Source organism: Bemisia tabaci, chromosome 1, assembly GCF_918797505.1.
Source record: "Bemisia tabaci chromosome 1, PGI_BMITA_v3".
NCBI lineage: Eukaryota > Metazoa > Arthropoda > Insecta > Hemiptera > Aleyrodidae > Bemisia > Bemisia tabaci.
In genome coordinates, this window is record NC_092793.1 from 35,228,227 (window position 1) to 35,256,124 (window position 27,898).

Consider the following 27,898-nt stretch of genomic DNA (forward strand, 5'->3'; position numbering starts at 1 on the left):
CTTCACTGATCGTGAGGTTAAAATAACACTCTGTAGTGATAACCAAGGAGCGATTGCCTTATCTACCAATCCTGGTTTTCACAAGCGGTCGAAACACATTGATGTTCGACATCACTTCATACGTGAGAAAGTAAAAGAAAAGAGTCTCACTCTTAAACATGTCCCCACAAAACTCATGGTTGCTGACATTTTAACCAAACCTTTGCCGAAACCGGCACATCAGGCTCACACTAACAAGTTGCTAAAGTAAAAAAACCCCAAACAAATTAAGGGGGAGCGAGTCTACTTTTTTATGTCTATTCATCTACTCCTTTTATGTTAATTTAATTTCTTTTGTGTTTTTTTTTTGGTGGAATTCGTTCTTTTTTTAAAAAGGTTCTTTTTTGACTAGCTTTGACTAGATTCAAATGATGAGTTTCTTTGCCCATGTTTGGCATGACTAGATTTAAGTGACTAGATTCAAATGATGAGTTTTTTGGCCAAGTTTGGCATGACTAGTTTTAAATGATCCTAAGTATAGCCAAGCTTGCTTAGATAACAAAAATAAAACTACTCCTGTAAACTAGATGTTAAGGAAAATAATGTGAGGATGAGATCAGGATCCCTCGTAAGGGGATATGGGGAACCATTAAAAATTAATAACCTGCTAGATGTCATCATTAACTGGGGGTGTTGGAAACTGAAATTTAATAACTATAACTCTGACATCTATGCACAGTCATGTTAAATGCACTGCTTGCATTCTCGCTCGCTTATTGCGTCTAATTTTTTCTTCTACGTGCATTTCCTTTTCTCTTACCGTTAGTCTGTCACGAGATCTCAGTCCAACGAGTCAATGTTTTATAAATAAAACTCTTTCGTCCGAATTCCGAACTTATTGTTTTACCTACCAACAACAAAAACTTGCTCCAAAAAAACGCTAAAAGAATCTTGAAAAAGCTTGATACGGATAAAAGACCCCCATAAAACCTTTGTCGGACTGCTTCTTGTACAGTACAAAGAATATTATTAAGTAATAATTAGCCGCCAATATCCGCTAATCTATAAAAATGGTCCATTTGAGTGATAGAAAGTTGCATCTACTGGGAACCTATCCTGCTCTTATGTCATCAATTAAATCGCGCATCATACTATATCTCGCAATCTCGGTAATTTTGCAACTGATTACTGATTATTGATTTTGACTGATTTGTTAATATTTTGACCAGAAATTAACCTTTTGATAATCTCTAAAGCTAATTCGATCAGAGCTATACTTTACAATAAAGTTTAAGGTGTACGTTTTGTGCATTGCATATTTTGCAAGTCCCGTTTCTTGACAATTGTCTCCAACTTACTTACCTAGAACTCTTCCATGAGCTCCATACAAATCAAAAATCGGTACGAGATTTGCGAGTTGAAGAAGAAGAAATGGAATGAATTTCTTCCTGAGGTACTGGTCCTTCTCAGAGGTTCTCTAAAGGATCAGAACCTGCATGATAAATTTTCCTCCTAGATTAATATTTTTTTCAATACAAATGTTACCAACTCCACTTCAAATTCCAAAGAACAAAATAAAAGATAATATACATGGATTTTTTGTGCTGCTCATTCCATATTTTATGTCTAGTGGTAAGTACCAAAAATATCTTCAAGGGTGACTTGATAAAAGTATTCAGATATCTTCTTTTTTTTATTCATTTAATATATTGTTCTATTTTTTGAAATATGCATATTTGTTGAATGAATGAAAGAGTGGGGAGTTGATGAAAATAAAAACTTCTATCGACTGGCTGGAGGAAAAAGAGGAGAAAAGAACATTGTTGGAATGTTCCATATGTATCAGTGCCTATGCAATTGCGAGAAACCATTTAGCATGGACGAAAAACGATATTAGAGGAAAGTGAGGGAAATCTGGTGACCCTAGTGGCGAAGGGACTGCGAAGCCCCCCTCCTCATTCCGAAAGTAATGCCTTTGCGTCAAGTTTTGCAAAATTCTTGCTTATGTAAGCAGCTCATGGTCCCATTTGCCGAAAGTAACATGAAAAATAAGCTAAAAACAGTTATCAAGGATCCGCCATTTCCAATTGTCATGAAAAGTGGGTCAAAATCGTATTCAAACTTGTTACGTCGCTCTAATATCTAAAAAAATGTAATCCATTACAAAACTTACGTGAGAAAAAGGTAATTTACTCTGTACAGAGGTCGGAAAAGCTCTGTATTCAGAGAAAACAAGACACGTGATGCACGATAACGGACCCCTCCCATTGACTTGGCGCTCTCACATTGGAATATTTTGCCTTCTGCTAGTTTTCATGTATTACTAATAAAAAATGGGGATTATATTACTAAGGAAAAGTATTTAGGCAGTACGGTAAATTCATAATTATTTTTGAGACTATGCATTGTTGAGATCAAACCAAGACAAACGGCTGTGTCGTCGGTAACACCGTGCTGCGCTGCCGCGCGCGTCCCGGGCAGGCAGCGCAGCGCGTGGATCTGCATCAGAACGGCCGGCTCCCCGTCCCCCGATGGTTTTTCCCGTTTCACGCCTTAAATATCAATCCCACAGAAAAATTCATAAGAATCATTTTTGTTGTAGAAAAATTACGCTAACATTAGCCGTTCAGTAGTTATTCAAAATTCAAAATTTGGGGGCCCCCCTGCCCCCCCAGGGGGCTCAGATTTTTGAGGTCTATATCTAAATCGAATATCTATAGGATATAGATAATTCCCTGAAATTTTCATGCTTTCTTCCAGAAGTGCACGATTCTTATGATACATAGGTTGTCCCAAAAGTACTGCACGTTTTTTTTTTTTTTGGACGAACGGTAGCAGATATCAAAATGCGGTTTGTGTAGTCCTAAAGACCGAGCAATTACCGATACAACGAGACAAATCCGAGCTCTCTAAGTCAAAAAATGACCAAGTTACAATGTTTTGCAAATGACTTGTAGAGGTGACCCCCTTTCTAGCTTCTTTTCTGGAAAAAAACAAAGATTTGATTGTTTTTCCTTTTGGACGAACGGTAGCAGATATCAAAATTCGGTTTGTGTAGTCTTAAAGACCGAGCAATTACCAATAAAGCAGACAAATCCGAGCTCTCTAAGTCAAAAAATGACCAAGTTACAGTGTTTTGAAAATGACTTGTAAAGGTGACCCCTCCAGGATTTTTAGCTTTTTTTCTGGAAAAAAACAAAGATTTGATTAATCAAAAATTCTACAGAGAAATCGTCGCGATCGAATGAATTAAGTTGGCAACATGGTATCAGCCCGGACCTCGCACCCTGCGATTTTTGGTTATTCCCTACGTTGAAAAAGAGCTTAAGAGGCAGGGAGTTTAACTCCATCAACGAGATAAAAAGAGCTGTTGAAACTTTCTTAAAGAACATCAGGCGAGAAGAATTCGAAAAACATGTTTGAAGAAGTGGGAAGAACGGTTGCGGCGCTGTGTGGCAAGTGATGGAAGGTATTTTAAGAAGGAAACTAGTGTCCAGTCGTCCAGTGAAGAAGAATAAATGCTAGTAATCTTGGTAAAATTCTGTAAAATTGATTTAATAAAACCACTTGAATCTTTAATTCTTTGTTTTTTTTTTTTCAGAAAAGAAGCTGAAAATCCTGGAGGGGTCACCTCTACAAGTCATTTTCAAAACACTGTAACTTGGTCATTTTTTGACTTAGAGAGCTCGGATCTGTCTTGTTTTATCGGTAATTGCTCGGTCTTTAAGACTACATAAACCGCACTTTGATATCTGCTACCGTTCTCCCAAAAAAAAAACAAAAAAAAACGTGCAGTACTTTTGGGACAAGCTTATGTATTTTCCACGTATCGGCCCCACTAGTATGGATGTGCAGGTCTTTACTCTCCGATAGCCGAATTACAGGATAGAATTCAGAATAAAATGTAAAAATCGACACAAAACGTAATTATAGGCAGGCTCCATTGCCAGTTAGTCAGTGCCTGGCTGCAGTTTGCTCACGTGCATTTTATTTCAAATATGACCCCCCTCCTCTCCATTCAACTGTCAGACAGTGCTGTTGTTTTGCTACTTTTGACATGGCCTGCACATCCACCACGGGAATTAAGTATTTTCTGAAGGGGAAACACCAGCTTGGTAGGAGTTTCAGTGTAGCAAAGTTACCAGTTAACAATTTTTAAAGTACATAAACTGATATTGTAATAACATAAACAGCTTGTTCAGAACTTCATTCCAATGACCTACTGTGTGACAAAAGCCTGACTAAAAACTTCCGACCAATGACGCACTGTGTGATGAAAAAGTTTCGGCCTCTGACCCATTGTGAAGCGAACAGTTTGTCTAAAACCTTCACACTGTGACCCACTAGGCTATCTGTCCACCTCCACCCTCATACCGCACATTCCTCACCAAAAACTTTCGAAGCTCGCCATTTCTTAAACAGTTGGCCCAATTTTGTTCAAATTTAATACCAGCCCAATCCTGAGTGAAATACCGCTTTAGTTAAAAGTTCAAAGGATAATTTCTCCATTTACGCAAGTTATTGCGACCGAAAAATCAAACATACCTCTACCTCCTGCCCTCATTATAAAAGACTAGATACTTTGATCTCTTTTTATTTTCGTACAGAATAAGTGTACTATCTTGTTTACAGTGCAAAAAGTTTAAAATTGAAAGTTTCTGGAATACGGGAGATATAAGTCAGCAAAAATAAAAAAATTATAATGAATCAGAAATACATATATGAATTAACCTACATGAACAAGAGCACGCCCTTGGCAAAAGGCTAAAATTGAAACAGAAAGAGTTGAGACGTTTTGCCTAAATTCTCAGGTATTTCCAATCGAAAACAAGAAAAAAAGAGGGTAAGGTTAAAATCTGAAGGACAATCATCTCAGACTGGAGTGGGACACTAGCTGGTGATTAAGTTAACCTTGAAACCGGTAAACAGAGCAACAGATAAATAGCGTGATCACTACTCAAGTCCTCACACACATCGAATGGGCGTGTGTAGCTGGAAAAACTGATAGTGGGCGACACCAAGTTTTTCAACATTGTAATCGCTGTTTTTAATCATGTATATCGTTTCCAATGAAGTTCTGGCATAGTTGTTGGATTCACTTCTCAAAAATTCGGTGTCAGCAATATCACAAGCATGACTGCCATCCTCATGCTAGTGAAGCGCCGTAACCTCTTTTATATGCTTTTTTTCTCTAAAGTGTTGATGCACAAAACTTTCAAAACGTTTTTCATAATACTTATTTTTTTTTTTATTTTTTTTATTTTTTATTTATTCGTACAAAAACACAATTTAGTACAATGAAAATGCTTATAGACAAATTAAATTGTCTTTTTAAGCTAATTGTAACTTTAAGTAATAACTTAATATTGTACATTTAAACTATAGATAACAAAAATAAGCAAGAAGATTTTAACCTTGTTATATAAAATAAGATAAATACAACCTCTGTTATTGAGGGAATTATAAGTACATAATTATTTTCGAAATAAAAATGTCTTTTTGTTGTATCATAAAGAGTCTTTTTGTTTTAATGTGAAGACTGTGGTCAACCGTCACCGGCCAATGACCAAGGAACCCCTGATCCGTCCAAAGGTACGGGGAGGCACACTTGCTTAAGGGAAAAGTTTTGAAAAACCCTGAATTCCGAGCTCATAGGGTTTACGTCTTTTCAATCTGCGACCGCACCAGTCCCATTCCAAGAGCGCAAGCGCTTCTTGGTTGGGGTGCCGATGCAATCTCATCTCATACGCAGAGTACATCTTGGTGATGTAGTCCTCCACAGAATCAATATTGAGGTCAGCGCGAATATCTGCGTTCCTCTCATACCAGCGAGCTTTAACAATACTTCTGAGAATCTTCATTTGCATGACTTCGATCTTATCTAGATTTGACTTGGCTGCACAACCCCACAATTGGCAACCATAACTCCAAACCGGCCTCAACATTGACTTGTAGAGGAGCAGCTTTAGTTGTAGAGAAAGCCGAGATTTGCGACCCAGGAGCCACTGCATATTTGAGAATTTTAGTCGCAGTTGAGCGACTTTTTTCATAATATGGGTACCCCACCTGAGCCTGGAATCCAGATGGAGGCCGAGATATTTTGCTGTTTTGTCATTGGGAATTTCCGTTTCCCCTAAACGGAGAGGAATATGAACAAAAGGTCTATTTGTAAATACTACCTCTATTGATTTAGTTGCGTTTAGCTTAGTTTTGTCCTTTTCAGTCCAGTGATTGATTTTATTTAAATGCAATTGTGCATTTTGTCGAGCCTCCCTGTAACTACTGGACGAAGATAACACGAGAGTATCGTCAGCATAGATGCCCAACTTTCCCCCCCTCCCAGACTGTGGGATGTCTGTAGTGAAGAGAGAGTAGAGAAGAGGAGAAAGACAGGAACCCTGCTGAACCCCCGCCTCAATCCGCCTGAAATTTGATACTGAGTTTTCGTATCTTACTCTAAACTGTCTTCCAGACAGAAAAGAGGACAGGAGCTCCACATGGTTGCAAGGGAGCATTTTATATAGCTTCTCAACGAGACACTCGTGCCAAACACGATCAAATGCCTGCGCCACGTCAAGAAAAACCGCCACACAATATTCCCCTTTTTCAAGGGAATCTTCGATGAATTTTGTGACCCTGTGAAGCTGGTCAACAGTAGAATGTTGTGCCCTGAAGCCAAATTGGGCATCTAATATTAAATTTTTGTCTTTTACTATCTCATTTAGTCTTTTAATGTACAACCTTTCAAAGAGTTTGCCAATCACAGGTAATAACGAGATTGGCCTATACGAGGCTGCTTCAGCTGGAGGTTTGTCAGGTTTTAATAATACAAAAATTTCGGCTATTTTCCATTGCGAAGGAATATATTTACATCTTAAAACCGCATTAAAGATAGAGACCAGCTTCATGATGGCTTTCTTAGGAAGATTTTTTAAGATCATTCCCGAAATTTTATCGAAGCCAGGGGCTTTTTTCACCTTAATTTTTCCTTTGATCTCTTTTATAAGTTCAGAAGGAGAAATGGTTTTAATCTTGATTGGAGGTATTTTCTTGACCTTTTTTCGGGGTCTCAATGTTGATACCTCCCCCTGCATTTGCAGGTTGGAGACTGAGCTGTCAGTGGAAGTATCCTCCGAATCAGAGGAAAGTTCAGCATTGATGTCACTGTGTGGTTTAAAGGCGTTTTCAAAGTGATCCGCTAAAATTTCCGCTTTTTCAACGTCAGAACTTGCCCAAGTTCCATATTTTTTCTCAATGGGGAATTTTAGTTGCTTGGGGCGTTTTAGATATTTTGTGGTTGCCCAAAGAGAATAATTTTTATCGGCTAAAGGAGAGAGAGATTCGATAAAATTCTGAAATTTAAAATTGAGAAAGTCCTGAGTACGTTTTTTTACAATTTTGTTTAAGCGATTGAAATGGCTTTTATCTTCTGGGATACCAGATTCAACTGCCTTTCTGTGTGCTTTTCTTTTTCTTCTAATTAAGTTCAGAAGATCCTTAGGAATATTGTATGGACGGGGATTATTAACTGCAACAGGTGTATTATCTATTGCACATTGTTTAATTTGTTCCACTAACAGCTCAGTCTCCTTATCTATGACCGCTGGAGTGGTGACTGGAACGCTATTATCTATAATTTTATCAAGATCCTCTCTAAATTTCTCCCAGTTTGTTCTTTTGGAACAAATGGTGGGAGGTCTGTTGACTAGGAGAGGATTCGTAAAGATGTTAAGAATAATTTTAGCATGACCACTTAACGGGGGTGGTAAAGTATCACACAAGGTTTTATCAATTAAGTTTAAATTCTTAGCAATAAAAAAGTCGATAATGTCTGGATTATGCTTAGGGTCGTAAGGGTAATTAGTTGGTTTACCTGGAGAAATAAATTGGCAATCAGACATATTAGCCGCTTCTAAGAGGGATTTACCCTTTGGATTTGTGATTCTGGATCCCCAACGAGGATCCTTAGCGTTCCAGTCTCCCGCTACCATAAAAGTGGGACCCAGTTCACTCAAAAAACTAAAATAATCTTCAGGATGTAATATAGATTTGGGTGGAGTGTAAATGGAAGCTAAGTTGAATTCTCCGATTTCAGTGTCTATACTAATAACTGCGCTCTGAAATGTAGCAGTTTCGATGTTCATAATACTTATGGCCAGTAGGTATTTTCGAAAATTGTTGTTTTATTTTACCGATTTAAATGGAAGTTGGAAGTTACTTGAACACTTATACCACCAATTTTAGTCATACAGTAAATTTTGGAGGCCTAAAGTTACTTTTCAGAGCCGAAAATTGTACGCTTTTTCCGTGGCGCTCTCCAAAAAATGGCCTGTTTTTGGATATGCGCTTCGGTGATCAAATCTAGTTTGAAATGGAAACTTAAATTTCCAGATGAGCATAGGAATGTATTACGAGTTAAGAAGGAGGGCATGGGGGAAGAGAGGCAAAGGGGCCTAAATCTCATCTTGTGTTTGCCATTTTTCTTGTTGAATTGATGTTGCCGCGGGCTTCTAGTCGTTGATCACACATGATCAACATATTGACACTTCACTACATTTACAAGAAGAATTGAAATTTCAAGGAGTCGATGTAGGGGAGAACCAGGAGGGATGAGACATTCATATTATTTGTTTATGGTCGACAGCAATGGCATCATTCCAGTCAGCACGCACAAAATGTAAACTTTGATGGCTCATACCTAACGTACCAATCGTTTCCCTGGGAGGTATAATATATCAAAATCTACGGAAAAGTGCGACAAATAAAATGAACAGTTTTTTGTTCGAATCGAGAATCCAGCATTGGACAATGTACTAAGGTTGAAAAAAAATTGAACCCTAAGAAGTGAGAAAACAGGCATCATTGCAATTTTAAAATACCTAAACGATCAAATTGACCGCGTATTTCAAAAGAACGCAATTTTTGAAGAATTTCAGCGCAAACCGCACCTCAATATCTTTTTTCGTATGAAAGATATGGAACTTAACAGTTTTCAACTTCGCAAGACTGCTACGCGGAAAGAAATTCATTTTCGGCCTTGAAATTAGGGAAATGGTGTGTCTTGTAATGAGGAATGACAAATTGAGAATTGGTCAAAATCCATGAGGGGGGGACATTTTGCCGATTTTGCATATACCCCTTGGAAAAAGTTTATAACATGATACTCAAAAGGACTTACAGTAATAGATAAAATCCTTGAGAAAAACTACTTGTAACTTCAGGACTGATGTTGAAAAACTTGGTTTCGCATGCCATCAGTTTTTCCTGCCACAGAGGCCTAACTGATGAGTATTCGAAGTGATCACTCTATTTTTCTCTTGGTCTGTTAACTGGTTTCGTAACATAATCACCAGTAGTGCCTTGCCATAGAAAAATAGCTACCAGAGGGGCAGCAGTCGGCCATTTTTGCTCTGATTCTTGAAATCCCTGCGACCCCCACTCAGCCTGTTGTTTCAAATTTTGAGGGGAATCACGCCCATGTCCACTTCAAAAAAGTGACCGTAAACGATCTTACGGGAGAAACTGCCCGTTACCTTTCTGGTAGCTACTATTCTATGGCCTCCCAACACCACACAACACCGGTCATGATTGTATCATGATCGTATTTTAGATTTCACCCTTGTTTTCTTTTTCTCTTTTTTAGATCGAAAATACCTGAAAAATTCAGGCAAAACGTCTTGACTTTTTCTATTTCAATTTTTGCCTTTTTTTGCAGGACAAGTTCATATGTATATTTTTTTGGGCTACTTTAAATTCACTTACACCAAAGCAGATATGTAAACAAATAAATTAACTGTATATTAGCAACAACTGCTACTCTAAATAAATGTGATAGCAACAAGTGTGATCATTCAGTTTGGTCATCGGTATTACGCACTTATTAAATTAGCGAAGCTTCATTTCCGGTGTATGTATTGAGACAGCACATGGTTACAAACTTAGGATTCCATGACCAACAAAGTAAGTTTGTTGAGTCTCAAAGAATTGCACTGTCAAAGAAATAAGACTCGGATATTTCAACTGAATTTTGACTATTTACAATGAGAAAGAAAAACATTAAATCAAAATTGCCTGATAAATTGATGAAATCGAAGACCAACTTCTCAAAGAACTAATGAGGGGGACCAGGACCATGCTCACAGGTAGGTCCATATCACAATATAATGAATCGTACATTTGAAATCAATGCTGATGACGAAATTTGTGTTTAAATGATAATAAATAAAAAAACTGAACTAATCTCAATCAAAGTTAATATTTCCAATTTACACTGAAAAGCCTGACTCCACATGGCCGCTTTTTGATATTCAATCAAGTTCAAATCCTTGAATTCTGGATTTCTCAGTTGCAACGCATGTAAGGAGAGATCCTAAATCATGCGGCTTTGATTGAATTCTTTCCTGCTGAAAGACGATATTGGATGCTGTTTGATTAAAAATGGATGTGGTCAGACTGAACAGAGGATGCAGCATCTACTGTTAAAATACATTTGTTGACAACCCCTTAAAATAGCCACATTATGCTGATGTGGCAATTAAATGGCAATTACAGTAGACTCTGAATTATCCGGCTTCGTATTATCCAGACTCTGGATTATCCGGATCGATTTTGCAACCATGTAACTACGTATGCTCTCCTAACAACTCCTTAAAAAATCGTAAAACAATGAAAACTGGAAAATACCCAAAAGTAGACGAAGCCATTTGGCATCCAAGAAACACGCGGATTCTAAAAGGCAGATACCGTTGACTGCCTACTTCAAGCCCGTTTAAGTTGGTATGTACATGGTGTATACATAATAAGAATACTGTGGTGTTGGTTGGTGGTGTTTGTGTTTCCTATTATTATCCGGATCGGGCCCGGCACCAATTAATCCGGATAATCCAGAGTTTACTGTATAAGGATTTTTTTTTGGTAAAATGAAAATGAGGAAGATAAAAGAGATGGATTGAAAAGAGGAGACGAATATGAAAATGGTCAATTCGAAACCTCAGAAAACTGAAACTTTTTTATGCAATTCGAACGAATGTTCATCATTTTCCCCCTAAGACCGTATCCTTACTGGCCGCAAACGATTCTGAGCAGAAAAAACTTTGGGCCGACCCTAAAGCAAAGCCCCTCATGAAGTCTGAAGGAAGCTGCACTAAGTCTAGTCTATTTTATGTGAAAAGATCTGTATAAAGTAAGCAAGGACGTTCAGGAAGGTAAGAGAACAACAGAGGGAATTACACCTGAAATAGAAACAGATTTATGCAGATGATGGGCTGTAAGAAGCTTTAAGAATGCAATGGTAAGCAATTTTTCTAACACTGACTAGACACCCAAAGTTGAGAAGTTGGAGGGTGAACTTACCCAACATGAATTGCAGTTTTGGAAATGTCAACATTGTCAGAGAGATTTGATATCGCTGACAGGTTAGGTGAAAGCTGCTGATTTGAGTACTGTTGCTGGTTGATAATATAATCGCGAACTGCAGGAAAGAAACATCAATGATTACTGTTACTTGGAGTGTTGAAAATGTAATTGGTCTATATTTTGCAATTATGAACTACTACTTTGGGCTCATGCCAGATATAGCAGCAGGACCAGTTGTTTCCCTATGCACATACGTGCTTTTATGAATAGGCCAGAAATGGTAGTTCTCTCTTATAAAATACTGTTAGAGGAGAATTAAACGAAGTTCAGCAGGAACAAATCTATGAACACTCTATCTTACAAACTTACCAAAAGACAAACTGAGAGAGGAACAGCATATGTACCGTTTTTGAAAAAAAAAGCCAAAACATTCTTTGTTCCCTCCTTCTGAACTTAATGTAAAATGAAGCATTTTATAAAATAAGGATGGCTGTACCAAATGCCCATGTTGAGAGAATTAAGGACCCTCACCCCGCGCCTATTCGCATATGAGCTCTTATTGTTCGTATCGGATTCTCTATGTCCTGGACTGTACTGAGGTATCCATGGGATATTACTAGGTAATGGCTGACGGTAAAAACCACTCTTTTTTCTGAGTTGAGTCAGGCATCTGGACTCATGGTAGGGCTGTTCTGTTGTTGGTAAGCTACCAAAACAATTCCGGTACGTAAAAATTACAATAAGAGCGCTCTGACCAACAGCGATCTGAGTTTTTGGAGCTGACAAAATTAAGCTGTTGCCAAGTGTTCATCTGTCTTACGCACCGCCGCGCCAGGTGATCTGACAAACCGACACACAGGGCAACAATGCATTGACTGCGGGTTCTCAGAATTCTGATAGGGCCGGCTGTTAACTATATCATCGCCACTATTGGTACCGCCACAAGTATCGATTTAAGACAATACCTATAGCTTACCGGCAAAAATTCGTTTGAACACTCCTAACTAAGGGGTGGAAGAACGGCCTTTACGTATAAATGCCGTTTTTGCATGCTTTAACTTGGCTATGCTGTTTTTGGTTCACCGACATTGGCGATGGAGATAACTCTACTTACTCATTGCTGCTAAAGTCGTACGACCTTAATTTTTTCTTTCAACTACCCATTTTCCATATGACCTTTGAATGATGATGATACATAAAAACATAACATTGGCACCATTTTGTTTAGTAAGCATCAGTAAAGTTTCATTTTGGATTCAGCTTGCCTGATTATAACGATGTATACTTGCTATTTCACTTAAAATTATTGTTGGGCACGGTATGGGCCTAACACACTGATTCTTTAAATTAAATATGTTCCAACGAAAATAGAAAATGCGTTACAGCATCAACCTAGCATCCTTGAAGAGAAGGGTTAGGCTGCCCAAAAATACAACCAAAACCAGGTACCTGCATAGCACAGTCAGCGAAACAAAACTTCAAATGCGTTTGTCTCACAACGTGGTTTCCAGTTATAAGCCCTCATTTGTGTTGTATCTTCAATTTATTGTTTTTACAGTTTTCAAACGTCACTATTGTTAAATTCTCGGCGTGAAGTATTGCAAGGCTTTTTTTTTACTCTACAAGATTTAATGATAAAGGACATGCCATTATCTGTCTTAATTTAATTGAGATTCGTTGTTAGAATCATTGGTCATTTTTTGCATCCCAGGTAAAACTAGGAACATCATACCCATTGAATCCCGCAAAGCATCGCCCTGTTCATCTCGAGTTACATCGATTTTTAGCGAGTCATCTTGCAATGATTTCATGTTTTCTGCTGTCATGTAATGGTACTGCTGTTGGTCGCTCATCATCGGATCCTCACCTACAGAAAAAGAAAAAAAAATGATCAACATGGTGGACAATTTTATAGGAAGGTGAGACTTTTTCGAACAGAACTATAGATAATTCTTGAAAAAAATGAGGAGTAATGAAGCCCACGAAAAAAGGTGGTTGGCACTAAATTTTTTTTTTGTTTTACAAAAATAATTTAAACGCACACAAAATATATTCAGCTGCACAGTACGTTCAGCAAGGTATTTTTGTTCACACAGCAGAATTTTGTTTTGAGCTGAATTAATTGTAAGAATAAATCAAATGAACGATAATAAATGTAAGTCCAGTAATTCTGAGCTGAAACAAATTGAGAAGTATTTGGCTCAAAAAAACGAATTAAAAACTAAGAAAAGAGAGAACCAAGACGATTTTAGTATAACTCAACGAGTCTGTTAACATGAATTTCGAAGATCTTTTAGACATTTTCCTACAATGTTTGCCATTTAGATCGTTTGAGTTTCATCAAGTGTTCAATTTGATTTTTTTTTTTTTTTTTTTTTGGTTCACATCTTTCCTTTTTCATATACCTAAATTATTTTCTGTCTGATACTTTTTCTTCCATTCCGTGAATTATTACAATTTTTGAGCAATCCATTTTTGACACCGAGAAGGACATGATTTTTGTGTGAAATTAGATCTATTTTGGCATGCCAATGAATGGCACCCAATATCACATGAAACTAAAACTGATTTCACTATCTTCTATTCCTCTGATAGTCATAGATCATTTCAATGAAAATCTCATTCATCTTAATTTTCAAATACTTGGACAACTTCACTTTGGTCTTTTTTGAAGCAGTGTTATCCCCTTGGGACCTATTCTTGAGATAATACCAAGCGTCTATATTTTCGTCTGACACGCTAACATTTGGTAACGATTGTGACAGAGCAGTCCCCACTAGAGATTTAGATGAGGTTTCTTGACTAAATTCGATGATAAGTAAATGTAAAATCAATAGAATGAAAAATGTCATATTTGCGTCTAATATTAAAAATTTCTTAAAATAGTTCATCTAAATTATGGGCGAATTATCTAATTAAAACAAAACTCAACTAAAATTAGAACTTGAACTCTTCTTCTTCGCGAATGATCGCGCTGAGATCACCGGTTTGAAAGGTAGTAAAATTGTACTCTGGTTTTTCTCTGATTTAGCCGGTTTACTGCTTTTATTTTTTGGACACTGCAAAATACTTAATTTTTTGTCTATTGTCCCTTGTTTATTGCTTGTTTTTGCTTGCGCTTGTTTGTTATTCTTTTCGCAAGAATTGGAGAGCGTTTAGTTTTGGTTACCCGGCAACTGATTTTCCCTAATCAGCATCTCTCGGACGAGATATGTGAAGTGAGCCACCATGCATTGAAAAGAAAGGAATATGTATGCGGTATTATAATTTTGATTTCAAGTATTGAGAGTATTACTACAGTTTTCGTGAGTATTATTAGAATAATTTTAAGTCATTTGTAAATTTGCTTTTAAATTCAGGGGGTTTGAGTGATGAGCCTAAGCATGTTGATCTATTAACCCCTTTATTGTTTGATGTTAAAAGTAGAGGAGACTGCACCATGAAAACTACAAATCACAAATATGAAAATGCCGGATTTACCAGTTCTTATAGAAGATGAAAAGGTTATTTATGTTCCAAGCACTACATGTTTAGGAGTTCATTCAGGCTGCTGACTTACTTTTAAAGATCATGATGTGATCAAACTTACTTTTAAAGATCATATTATGATTTAAGTAAATTCAGTAATTAAATGAAAAGCATACAGATTGTTATGGTTTTTAGGAAGGAGATCAACAATTTTGAAGAAAAATAAAATTGTATTTTATGATAAAACATAGAAACGTACCCAGAAGTATGCTTCACAACTTTGGGATTGTGCAAGTAAATCAAGGCTTGAGGCTTGACAGCTTTGTCTCCAACAAGAAATATGAACAAGGACAACATCACCGCAAAGACCGCGAACATAGAAATTCGACTGCTTAATATTTTAATTTGGATTTCATGGATTGAATCAATCAATCGTTTTAAACAAACGACTGATCTTGACGTCCACCATCCCAACTGTTCCTAAAGAGCAATTTTTCACCATGTTTAATGCTTGAAAGTTTTTATTTTCCATATTAAAAGGTTGAAGTCAGACATCTGACTGAATCTGTGAATCTGTGCGACAAAATCTGCGACTCCCAAAGTTCATTGCAAACTTTGAAGTTATACACTGCTGCTCAAGTCATAAGATAAAAAATAAATTATGACTTAAATAAACTGAAAATCTCATCAGTTCGATTTAAGTTATCTCAGATTTCAAGAAATTCATCTGAGAAACACCTTTGTGAGTATAAGCACTCTTGGAAACAACTCGGCAGTAGCCTTTTAAACACCCTGATGAAGTGATATTCATATTCAAGGATGACTAAACGGCTGATTTTGTTCAAAATCGCTGGCACACGGTATTTTAAATTTTAAAAAAAATTAAATGATAAAGTCTCATTCATCTCTAGTAAGTAAAATAAAAAACTACAGAGAAAGACGAAAATCAATTAACCTTAGAGGTTGAAGCACTAGTAACATTTTGACAAGCTTACAAAAATTTGAAGCCAGCCCGGTACACATTCTCTGACAAAGAACCAAGGTCCTCAGGACACTGTATTGAGTAGGGGGTGGACATGATCGCCAAGGCGGCTCATTTTGTAAACGCGTTAGAAAAAAAAAAAAAAATCACCAGCTGAAAAAACTAACCAACAAAAAATATCATAAAAAGAAGACTTGACACAAACAACATTGCAAAAACTATTCTCTCCTCAGCAAATAAACTTTTTCATTTTGAAATCAATTGGCATTCACTACAAAATACAATAGAAATCATAAATAGAACCGATATATAATACTAAAAAATGCTGTTGGTATAGTTCATTCAAGCGGAAAAGTGTGCCTACCTATGCCAGGGCACATATTGACATCTTTTCAATATACTGAGTGAATAAATTCTTCACAAAATTGATCAAAATGAAATAAGTAAGTTAAAAAAGAGGTAGATAAACATAAGCTCACAATATTATGGGCTTGAAAAGCAGCATGACAATGTGATAATAATGAAAATAGGTAGCAAAATATCAAAGAAAAATATAGTTACGTATTTGATAAATACGTGATAAAAAAGAGGAAGAGAGAAGAAGCAACAATTCTTCACGATTTTGGTTACAATATATTGAAAAATTCTCTCCCAATGGTTTATTAAGTAAGGCGCGAATTTGAGCATCATGCTAAATGTTTTCTCAACACAATTCTTGTAGAACACAATTCGTGCTACAGGAATTATTGAAAGTAACTTTTAACTAAGGTATTAACATTTTTGAATGCATAAATGCAAACTTCCTGCACATGAAAAAACCATGATCTACTTGAGTTAAACAGCACACTAAATGTTACCATAGCAGTCTCTGCTGTGTGAAAACATTGCAACTTCAATCTCGACGCTATGGCTGATGAATCTCGCTTACATTTTGAACAACAAAGACAAGGGAGGGGTACTTCTACCGAACGCCTACCAAAATCGTTGTACATATGTAGTGCACGATTTGATTCACGTAGACTCTAATTTCCCTTGTGTGCGGGAAATTCAAATTTTTCGTGACAAATGCTGAATAGTGATGTTATTACCTTGGTCAGGAGTTAACATCAGTAATTTATGCTGCTCAAATCGTTTTCTGCAAGAGATTGGGAAGAGAAAGCACAAATCAGAATGGACCTTATGCCTGCAGATTTGTACTTTATATCTAGTGGTCCATTACATCGTCTTCATATTTACAAGACATTATCTAGAACTCGATGCCACACATCAGGGAAAGAGAGGTAAAGTTGAAAAACAATTTGAGCCACTCTGATTTACAGCTGAGCCCTCAAAGGTTAGGAGAAAAAATGAGCGATAGAAGGGTAAACTGAAAACATTGCTTCACATTTTGCATCTATTGGTGACTAAATAATACTGATGGAAGCTTTGTATAATCAAACTCTTCACTGCAGTAATTACATGTATTCAATGAGCCAAAAGGCTTCTTACTTTGAAAGTTCAGATAAAAAAATCGAGACTTCGTTTATTTGTATACTACACAAATAGATTTGCGAGCGGGGGGGGGGGGAGATAAAATAGCAAACAAATTGATCAGAAGTAGCACACCTAAAATCAGCAAAAAGTTAAGTATTTACACAGTGTTCAAAAAATGATAGAAATTACTGATATTATTTTTTCTAGGCGACTCATTCGGCCATTCTGATGATAACTTTGAACAGGATTTCATTATCAGAGAAAAGCTTCGTAGGCCCAATGCAAGCAAAAGCTTTCAGTTAAATGACAATAGCAGTAGCGGCTGAGCAGTACTGGCAAGGTATCCTTCAGGAGCCTAGGAACTGACAGAAATTCACAAACAAGCACCCTGACATTGGGTCGTACTCTTTATATTGAGCTTGATGCTAAGATATGAATCACGTTTTCTGCAAGTGATCATCTGATATGCCAACAATAGACAGTATCAACAATTCTAAAAGATGCTACTAAGTGCGGAATTTTACAGCATGGTCATGCCCTCAGGGAGTTGGACTTTTACTTTGATCTCTCACTGATTGGTGATGCTGGCTATCACGCACACCAAAAGAGCTCTAAAATTAATTCACAACACAGCCAAACAAAGCAGAAGGACCAAGATCAATAGGAAATAACTAACACTTGGTTGGTTTAGCGCCAACACGAATTTTTAGTTTTAGGCAATATCAGATGGCCATGTCTCTTTCCCACCATGTTGCCTGTAAGAGATGGCAGGACTTTAAAATGACATGTTTATCCATGATCACAACCACGTCTTTTAAGGTGTCCTTAAAAATCTGTTACCGCTGGGGATAAAATTTGGAACCCACAACCGATTGGCAACGAACTACAAGGGTCATCCAAAAAGTAAGTGTACCCCTTAATATCTCTGGAGCTAAAAGAGATAAATCAAAACGGTAAAAACAAGCTTCTTCCTCATATCCTCAGCTCTTCATCGATACCCAGATTTTTAAATTTGGATCATTGCACAGTGGGAAAAATAGCCGATCTAGCGCTGAAAAAGTCTTGACGCTCGGGGCGTTCACTTTTCCATTGATTTTTCACACTTAATCGGTCTTATACATCTAACCAAACACAAAGAACAACATAATGCGCCGATTTTTTGTAAATTCAAGAGTTATACAGCCAAATTTAGTCAAGAGATCAGCTATAATTTACTTTCCTTGAGACTGTGTTTTGGTTTGTGGTCTTTGATCGGCCAGCAGAGTTAAAATAAAATATTTCTTGTTGTTTATGGTATTGATGGTTACTTTCTTCATTATACTTCTCTTTTAAGTGACTTGCCTCCAGCTCTTGGAATCTCTGCGTACCATTATCGGGTGTAATTGTAAGAAAGGGTGTGACACCATGCTGTGTCTCTAAGAAAATTATTTTATCGTTCTTGGATTCGTGCAGAAGTTGTGAAGACTCCAACTGTAAAAACTTACAGAACCGTATGGTAGGAGGAAGATCCTGATGAGCCTGACTCAGAATTTGAATCAGCATGTGTTGATTCAGATTTTCTCCTGTACTGACAAGAGAGGGGTAGGTGCGTCGCATGTAATGTCCTTATCTTTATTGAGCAATTATATGGGCTTAAAAATGAATAAAATAACTTATTGTGGTTCCTCCTTTTAACATCATTCCTACCGTGGACAGCCAAACATATTTCGTCTCATTTTTGTGTAGAATAATTTTTTTACATTACATTTAGATTCGTTTCGTTGACTATAATTACTTAGAAATTGATACCTCACTTGCCATCTCACATCATTTTTTTCTCATAAAAATGCTCACTCCTGGCTTTCAAATTTGACCGCCATCTTAGACTTGGGGCACCAATTTTGATCGAGAGGCTTTTTTGACTTCATTGATGAAATCTCCGACCAAAATTACATGGGAAATGACACACCACTTGCCGTATCTCGTACAATTTTAAAAAATGCACCCTCCTGGCTTTCAAATTTGGCCGTCATCTTGGATTTGGGGCACAAATTTGGACCAGGGGGTTTTTTCAACTTCAAATATGAAAACTACGACCAAAATTACATGAAAAATGATATCTCAGGATATGCAGGATATGCACAAGTGAAAATACTGATATTCCGGAGGCCTTCTTCTGGGCGCCATTTTGAATTTTAGGCATTTTGAGGGGTGTTTCGGGATCGGACAGTCATAAAATTGTAGAATACTGTTCGAGAGAACCTACTAATGACGTTTACACAAGTTTTGATCACATTTTACATTGTTAGCAGCGTTTTATCAATGATTCAGGGCCCCCTGCCCCCCCCCCCCCCGGCCCCCGTGGCCTCAGAATTTTGGGCTCACTTGCGAAATTGAACTTTCTATAGGTAAAGATGATATCCTGAAAGTTTTATGCTTTCTTCCAGAAGTGCACGATTGTTATGCTTATCCACCCTACTAGACATGATAATGGCAGACCTCTTACAGTGAAGGAGACCTATTTGCTGGACTTTACTTGGGAAGTGTTACCTCATCTTCTGCACTCTCTAGACTTTGTTCCGAGTGACTATCAGCTACATCCGCAGCTGAAGAAATACTTAGGTGGACAAAAGTCCGAGAACGATCAGCAAGTGGTGGAAGCAGTCGATGACTAGTTCAAGAGTCAGCTAAAAATGTTCTTGGAAGATGGCATCAAGAAGCTTCAGACACGTCATGAAAAATGCGTCAATAGGAACGGAAATTGAGTTGGAAAAGAGGATGGGGTTGTGTTAAAATTAATCTTAAAAAATTTGAGTGATTATTCTTTCCTATTCCTGTAGCTGTGTGAATTCGATTCAGGTTGCAATGCGGGTGGCACAGCGCTTTATTTGATGGTTGAAACTCGTCAGGAGTTTTTCACGTAAATATCGATTTTCTCAGCAACTAGAGGTCCAAATTTAAAAATCTGGGTATTGATGGAGAACTGAGAATATCAGAAGAAGCTTCTTCTTCTTACAAATTTGATTCATCTCTTTTAGTTCCATAGATGTATGAGAGGGGTAAACTTTCTTTTTGTATGACACTTGTACTTACCTTGACCACTGCACTGACAAGGTGTACGTACCTTCATATTGATCGAGTTGGTATTTTGAAAAGAGGTAAGGTTCTGAAATCAATTCTGCTTTCAGAAGTTGGTCATAGCAAAATTTTTCTTCTTTACAAATCTTACCAAAAAAGAGAATTGATTACATATTCGTTGGGCCGAAATGGAATTTTCGCGTCACCGGAACCGGATCCGGATATCGGTTTTTTGTATCCGGCCGGATCCGGATACCGGATAATTCAAAAAAGTATCCGGCCGGATCCGGATAGTACCGGATCCGGATAGTGCTTTTTTCGCGCGAAAAATGTCGCGATTTTTGAGGTTAAGTTTACTCGACTCACGATCGGTCGTAGCTAACAAAATTCGGGCCTTGAATTTCCACCTGCATCTATGAAAGTGAAACTATGGAACGCCGTTAGTGTCAAAACCCTTTTCTTGCGCGCGCGGAATTTTTTCTGGCGCGCGGAATATTTTTCCGGCGCGCGGAAAGAAAATACCAGTTTTCGATGAAAATCTCTGAATTTCCGGATTCCGCGCCGGTTTTCGATATATTTGCGCCGTTTGTGTCAAAACTATTTTTGTCGGCGCGCCGCTTCAAATCTGTTCCGCGCGCGGAATTTTCGATACATCGATTCCTGCTCGCCGTTTGTGTCAAAACTATTTTTTCCGGCGCGACGCTCCAAATCTGTTCCGCGCCGCGCGGAGAATATGTATTCTCCGCGCGCAGAAAAATCGATATATCGAAAAAGTGGCGCGCGGAATTATTTTCTGGTGCAGCGCCGGAAAAAAACAGTTTTGACACGATCGGCGAGCAGGAATCGATATATCGAAAATTCTGCGCGCGGAACAGATTTGGAGCGTCGCGCCGGAAAAAATAGTTTTGACACAAACGGCGAGCAGGAATCGATATATCGAAAATTCCGCGCGCGGAACAGATTTGAAGCGGCGCGCCGACAAAAATAGTTTTGACACAAACGGCGCAAATATATCGAAAACCGGCGCGGAATCCGGAAATTCAGAGATTTTCATCGAAAACGGGTTTTTTCTTTCCGCGCGCTGAAAAAAAATTCCGCGCGCCGGAAAAATATTCCGCGCGCCAAAAAAAATTCCGCGCGCGCAAGAAAAGGGTTTTGACACTAACGGCGTTCCATAGTGAAACACGCGGGTCGCGGACTAAAGGAATTTACGTTGCGATCGCGTCAATTAGCAGAACATGTGCGTTATTCCGGTAATAAAGGTCGAACAATTACCATGACTGAAAAAAAGTCAAAAGTTTCAGGAAAAAATTCAGAAAATTGTATTGATAGGGAAGAAAAAAGAAAGAATACCACCAAAAATTTATCGAAATTTTCAGGGCCAAAAAAGCACTATTCGGCGGGTCCAAAAACCGGATAGCGCGATTATCCGGCCGGATCCGGATACTCGCGAAAATCGTATCCGGCCGGAGCCGGATATCCGGTATCCGGCCGGATAATCCGGCAATCCGGATAATCGCCGGATACCCGGCCCAACTCTACAGTGATAAGTGTAGCTAAAAAACTATCATGAAGTTGATATTATTTTGCCTTTCTGCTTATTTCCTCCCTGCATTAAATAGTACAAATCCATTTTGCAGAATAAGCGTCAAGTAATATGTATGTATTTCCAATTCGATAGACTTCACTTTGTCCCTCACAAAGAGATGAAATGGGATAAGAACAATGTCTTCATTGCTGGCCAAAGGGAATTAAAAGATCTGGGATGGAGCAGCTTTAAGTAAAACCAGTAACAAATAGATGAACATAGATTTGAATTTTAGTTTTCACCATTCATAATGGGAGTTAATGAATTTCAATAGTCAGCAATCATTTTGATTTGCTATCAGAAAACTCTAGCATTAACTAATTACCTAAAACTCAAGTAATTTGCGAATCTTTCCAAAAGCTTGACTTGTTGAAAAAGGTATAAAGAGCGCTGCAGGCATAGGCTATTAAGACTGTTTAGATAAAAAAAAAAAAAAAAAAAAAAAAAAAAAAAAAAAAAAAAAAAAACCCCTGCCGCTGGCAAGTAGGAGACTGTTCTTTTTGTAGTCCACGCATTTACCGCGGTATGAGAGTATTTTCCGAAGGGTAGCATCACATTGGGGAATGAAATCATTTACCCTTCCCCTCTTGCCACAGATATGTTTCAAGAAACAGTTCCCCTTGGCTGATTGAACTTGACCCTGGATCCCAGTTATGATTTATACTAAATGACTTAGTGGGCCTCTAACTACCATTTAAATTTTAGCTCAAAATATCATTTTTACTCGAGATTTAGCGAAGCTCCCCCCCCCCCCCCCCCACCAGTAAAAACGGTAAATTGCCACTATTATGGAACGCGTTGGCCGATTTCGCTGAAATTCGATAGGAAGCCAGTCTTAGTAGATCTCTAACTACTATTAAAATTTCGGCTCAAAATATTCATTTTTACTAGAGTTATCGCGTGGACAAAATTAAACCTCCCCCCCTACTTTGACTCCTCCCTGTGCGAAAAGTAATTAACGTATTCCAATTTTTTGTTAACAGTTTAAAAGTACTCTTAGGGGACTATAAACCCCAGAAGTTTCGTTTCAAGAAACTTAAAAAATAACTGCCGCTCAAAGCTCTGAAAACTGAAAAATCCTCACGCTGGCTGAAATACATACATATATACATACACACGTACATACTATATTTTGATCTCTCCTCTAGGTGTTAATGGTTCAATTTTTAAAAGCACCAAATAAACGTATCTACCAACCAACCAATCATATATACATACATACATATATGACAGAAAATGAATGACATATATATTCGTGATCTACGACTCGAGATCGGTGCTCTTTACATGGTCCCAGGTCTAGGTCTCACCATGAGAGAGAACGCAATAGTGTATTTTTCCTTCGGAGAATACACTAATATTTTTCCTTCGGAAAATACACTAAAAATCGAGTCCTAGAGTTTGACACAATGATCACACAATGGTCCACCAGACAGGCTAGAGAAGCTTCTTCTGAGGACATAATGCGATTGATGGATAGTTAATTGAAAATGTTTGATCATCGCCACTTCATAACTTAGAGATATTTAATAGTGCCTGAGACCAGCACAGCTCATTAAAGACAGTAACTTAATGCAGATTTAGGTAACAGTTCATTTTTTACATACTGATTAGAGTTTGAAAAAATCCAAATATGTACTACTTTTGTTCAGGCAGATCGAAACGGTCAGTGAGCCTGCTGTATCAACGCAAACACAGGAAAAAAAATATGATGCTCACTGGACCAAAAACAAATTATCTCCCATGCAAAATATTTTTCAGTCATACAAGGAAGAAAAATATTAGAATCATCACCAACCAGTGATTACATGAAGGTATTTCTTATGTTGACGACTTTGAACTACATCTAGAGAGATGAGTATATTGATTTCAATAGTCTCATCCACGGAAGATACAGCTGTAGTTATGTTGATTAAAAATTAAAAGTACCGTGCAAAATTTCAGCTGATGACTATATGGTAAGAACAGTTACGAGAGCATGAAAGCGATGATGCAAGAGGCGACAAGCTAGCCATAACTTACGAGTATAGAGCATTTGACCTTGATAATAGGGTAGGTAGATATGCTGCACATGAGTGGGTCTGCCATAGACATTCATAGCAATGGTCTCATCAACACCTGTAGGTCCATAATCTTTTTTTTAAATATTTGCACACACTTACCAAGATGTGAAAATTAATTTAGTTCAACTGATAGAATGTCACTTACTGGACTCAAGTATGTAGGAACGCTCTTTCACAGTGTCACAAATTAACAAATCCAAGATTCTAAGCACGCAATTTTCCTTCAGGAAATAGATTTGAGAGAAATGGAAATACATACTTCGCAAATTCTGATTTATTTATTTATTATTTCTGTTTTTTAAAGAGATAACTCAAATGGGAGGATCTAGAAGATGAAATAATTATTCACTCCTGTGTCTCAAGTTTTAAATATGTCTTGATTGTAAACTCAACGACAGAGCTGATACTTCTGACAAAGGTAACTCTGATCAGATTTTTCCATTTTACAAGACTTAATTCCATCAGTTTCAATTAAGAAATTTGTCGGTTTGAGATTATTTGAATAACTATTTGGACCTTTTCGAGTGGTTTACAGCAAGGATGATACCCTATGATTTAAAAATGTTTAGTTAGACCTATCTACATAGTATCTTTAATTTTTAATTTTTTTTGTTATCTTGCAATCCTGAATCTTTTTTAATCTTGTTCTAGGTGGCATGTACGGAATGAGGAGCAACAAACCCTAGAATTTTGAGGTGTGGCCATACAAGTTACAAGGTGATTCTTTGATTTTTTTTTAGGGATTTTTGGAGTAAGGTTGAAATAGTTGTGAATGATTGTTTTTGAATTTTTCATATCTACATAATATTAGAGGTGACAGAGAAACACTACATGATTGCGATCCCCTGCAATTTTTGAAATTACATAAGATGGGGAAAAGGGTAAAACTGAGATCATTAAAGCAACATACATAGGCTTCCGCGAAAGAACTGACACTGTGTGCGGTGATTTCCCAACTAAGACAGCTCGTTAGCTGATTTTAGTTGTATTTGAAAGAACAACTCAGTTCCTACGGCTTGTCACCTTTTACTTTCTTCACTCAAAAGTTCGTAAAGTTATGAAGGTTTGAAAAAAAAGGTTTGAAGCATTTGTTTATCACAGAGGTTTATCATGGTCTATTGTAGGTGTTTTGACACACTAGTCCGTTGACTAAGACCCAAAAATGGCAAAAACCCTGCACTTTTTGATTGAAACATGCCGCTTTCAGGGCTCATTGGTGGTGCCCTCAGGAGTAATTCTGGAAGGGGAAACACTCTGATTGTGAGAACCGCGACTGGAGCAAGATGGCGGCCGTTAAAGTCTGCCATTTTGGTTTTTTTCAAAGAGCTGTCCATCGGTTGCTATTGATCCGTTTTTGATCAAATTTCTTTTAAATGAAAGATAATTTCCAGGAAAACAATTTTATTTCTTCTCTATTTTCCTGTTAGTCTTAAATTTTTTTTAAATTGGGAAGAACTAAAATTGTTTAAATTTTTGGAAATTTCAAGGTCAAGTAACTTATTGACAGGCTAGAAAATGGATATTTTGCCTCCTCTGACGGAGCCGTAGAATTGCCTGACCTTTAATTTGACACCAAAACGATTTTTGTGCGATAATAAATAAGCGCGTGAGAGCAATTTAAGTGTTACGCGCTTCGCGCCATGGGACCCTCTTCGGCGCTCTAGACGGCTGACGCGACCCTTCAATGCGCTGTATCTCGGTGCTGTGCGATCAAATATGATTAATTATCTTTTATAACCAGTTATACTCATGGAAACCTAGCTCCTTAAACAATATTGCCGTTAACATGATAATTTTTCAAAATTTTCCAAGAAACACAAATTTTGTAGTTAGATAATGCCTACTGGGCGAATAAATATGAGTGTTTCGCTATTAAAAGTGGACGTAGGCTTGATTTAGGTTTAATTTGAGACCAAAACCAAATTTGTGCGATGAAAAACAAACCCACGAGACCAATTTTAAGTGAAACGGGACGGTGTGCGTCACACGGCGCGTGATCCGTATGGGATCGTTGGCGCCCTTCACTGCCGTGTAATTCGGTTGCTACTAGATTCGTTAAGATCATTTTGTTCTGAGAAGCTTGAAGAAACTGAAATCAAAGCTTTGCCTCATTGGACGGATCCGGAAAAGTACCCCTAGGTCGATTAATTTGACACCATCATCATCTCTGCGTGACCAAAATTAGACCCGTGACAGCAATTTCATTTCATTCATAAAGTTCATCACAGTACTGTAGGATATCACAGTGGAGCAAACAAAAAGATGCAAGTATCCTCGATACGAGATAAGGTGATCCTTATTTATTTTAAGGCGCTGAATTCTGAAATGACCTCTATTTTTTCCTATCACTCTCCAATTTTCCGGAAATGCCGATTTTCCCAGAAATTGTGCACTTTTTGCCATTTTTGGGACTACTGCCCCCCGCATTATGTGACCGTAAAATTTTTTTAGAGTACAAGATACGTCCCTTCCGATGTACTTCAAGCCGCTGAGTTCAAAAGTGGCCTCTATATTTTTGCCTGTTAGACAGGGTGTAACAGTCGTGAAAACATTAAAAATTCCAAAAATACTATTTTACTCGATTATACTCAATATTTTCAGAACAATGGTGAATGACAACAAAGTCCTGATTCCATATTTGAGTTTTTTTTAGCTTTTTTTACTCAAGAATCAATTCATAAGGCATGAGAAAAATTCTTCAAATTTCCCTAGTATTGGGTACAGTCCAGGAAAGCATGTTTACAGCCCTGTCGGCAGATTAAATGTGGAAAAGTCGGTAAAGCTCAAAGGAGATCCGCCGTTTGCGATGTCATGGATGGAAGGGGAAGCCTTGCGCAGGTTCTCGCAACGTTTCACGATTTCCACTCGGAAATTCCTTACATTTGATGGCGCGAATATTTAAAGATTCGTTCCTCGTTACGGCGCGAATATTTGAAAATGTCAGTTCAAAAATTCACTATTCGCGACGGCGCACAATGCGTTGAATGGTGACAAAAATCCCCCTAAAAATAAAAGTCGAAATTTTCTGAACATTATGTGGTGAACGTTAAGTGGTATATCTGGCAACACTATTGTCAGCAAAAATATAGATTTTTATCGATACCTAGTGCCCACACAGGTGGTCGTTTTCAGCCAGTTCAGAGCTCCTGATTAAAAGCTGATTGCAGATGACAACAATGAGGAGCATTCTGATCAACAGGTCTCAGTGCCATTCTATCCTTCCTGGCAGCATTTATTTTTGATTTTTCAAATTTTTAAATCCTTTTTTTTTGGTGGCGAATACTGCATTTTGAAATACTCCTCATTTTTAACCCTTTTTCCCACTTTCATGGAGTGGCAAAAAAAAGCATTGACAGTACTTGAACTTTTGTGGACGTGGATGTATTCAGTAGTATGTGTACTTTCAGAAAATCAACAGTTCATCTGCCGGATGTTGCCCGTTCGGACGGAAATCATGATTTGAGTTTCCAAAAAATATTGATATGAATATATTAAATGGCATGTAAAATAGGGGAAATTTGAAATTGAAGTAGCTCAGTGTTGCACGAGCCTTGCGAAAATGGAAGTTTTCATGAAATTTGGCAACACTGAGCTACTTCAATTTCAAATTTCCCCTATTTTACATGCAATTTAATATATTCACATCAATATTTTTTGGAAACTAGGTTTATGTTATCAGAGTTAGTTCATATATATGCATACATATGCATGGATACAAATATTACAGAAATGTGCTATTTTTTAGAGCAAGCTGGCATCATGTGATACTTAAAAATGAATTTTACCATTTCTTCACACCATTCTTAGTATTATCTATTTGTGTCAGTGCCAAATGTCTTGAAAATTGAAGGTTAATTTGTGAACTCTGAATCAAAGTCGAATAAAAGCCTAAAACACCTGAAAAATGGCCAAATTTTCCTGTAAAATCATGAT

The 27,898-nt window shown here is 37.5% G+C and overlaps 1 protein-coding gene across 13 annotated transcripts in view; it reads right to left on the minus strand.

The window, feature by feature from the left end:
* The window catches only part of LOC109042363 (uncharacterized), a 270,886-nt gene that overhangs the window by 100,245 nt on the left and 142,743 nt on the right, over window positions 1–27,898 (minus strand). For 9 of the 13 annotated variants that reach the window (XR_011899858.1, XM_072300329.1, XM_072300321.1 and 6 more), the window contains exons 16-18: window positions 23,925–24,020; window positions 13,067–13,201; window positions 11,332–11,449 (exon numbers count right to left, since the gene is read on the minus strand). Coding sequence is in view for 12 of the 13 variants with exons in the window: in XM_072300329.1 (XP_072156430.1) it covers window positions 11,332–11,449; window positions 13,067–13,201; window positions 23,925–24,020 (349 nt within the window). In the remaining variant the exon portion in view is untranslated. The remainder of the gene's footprint in view (window positions 1–11,331; window positions 11,450–13,066; window positions 13,202–23,924; window positions 24,021–27,898) is intronic. The other 4 variants (XM_072300357.1, XM_072300361.1, XM_072300337.1 and 1 more) reach the window with 2 other exon arrangements.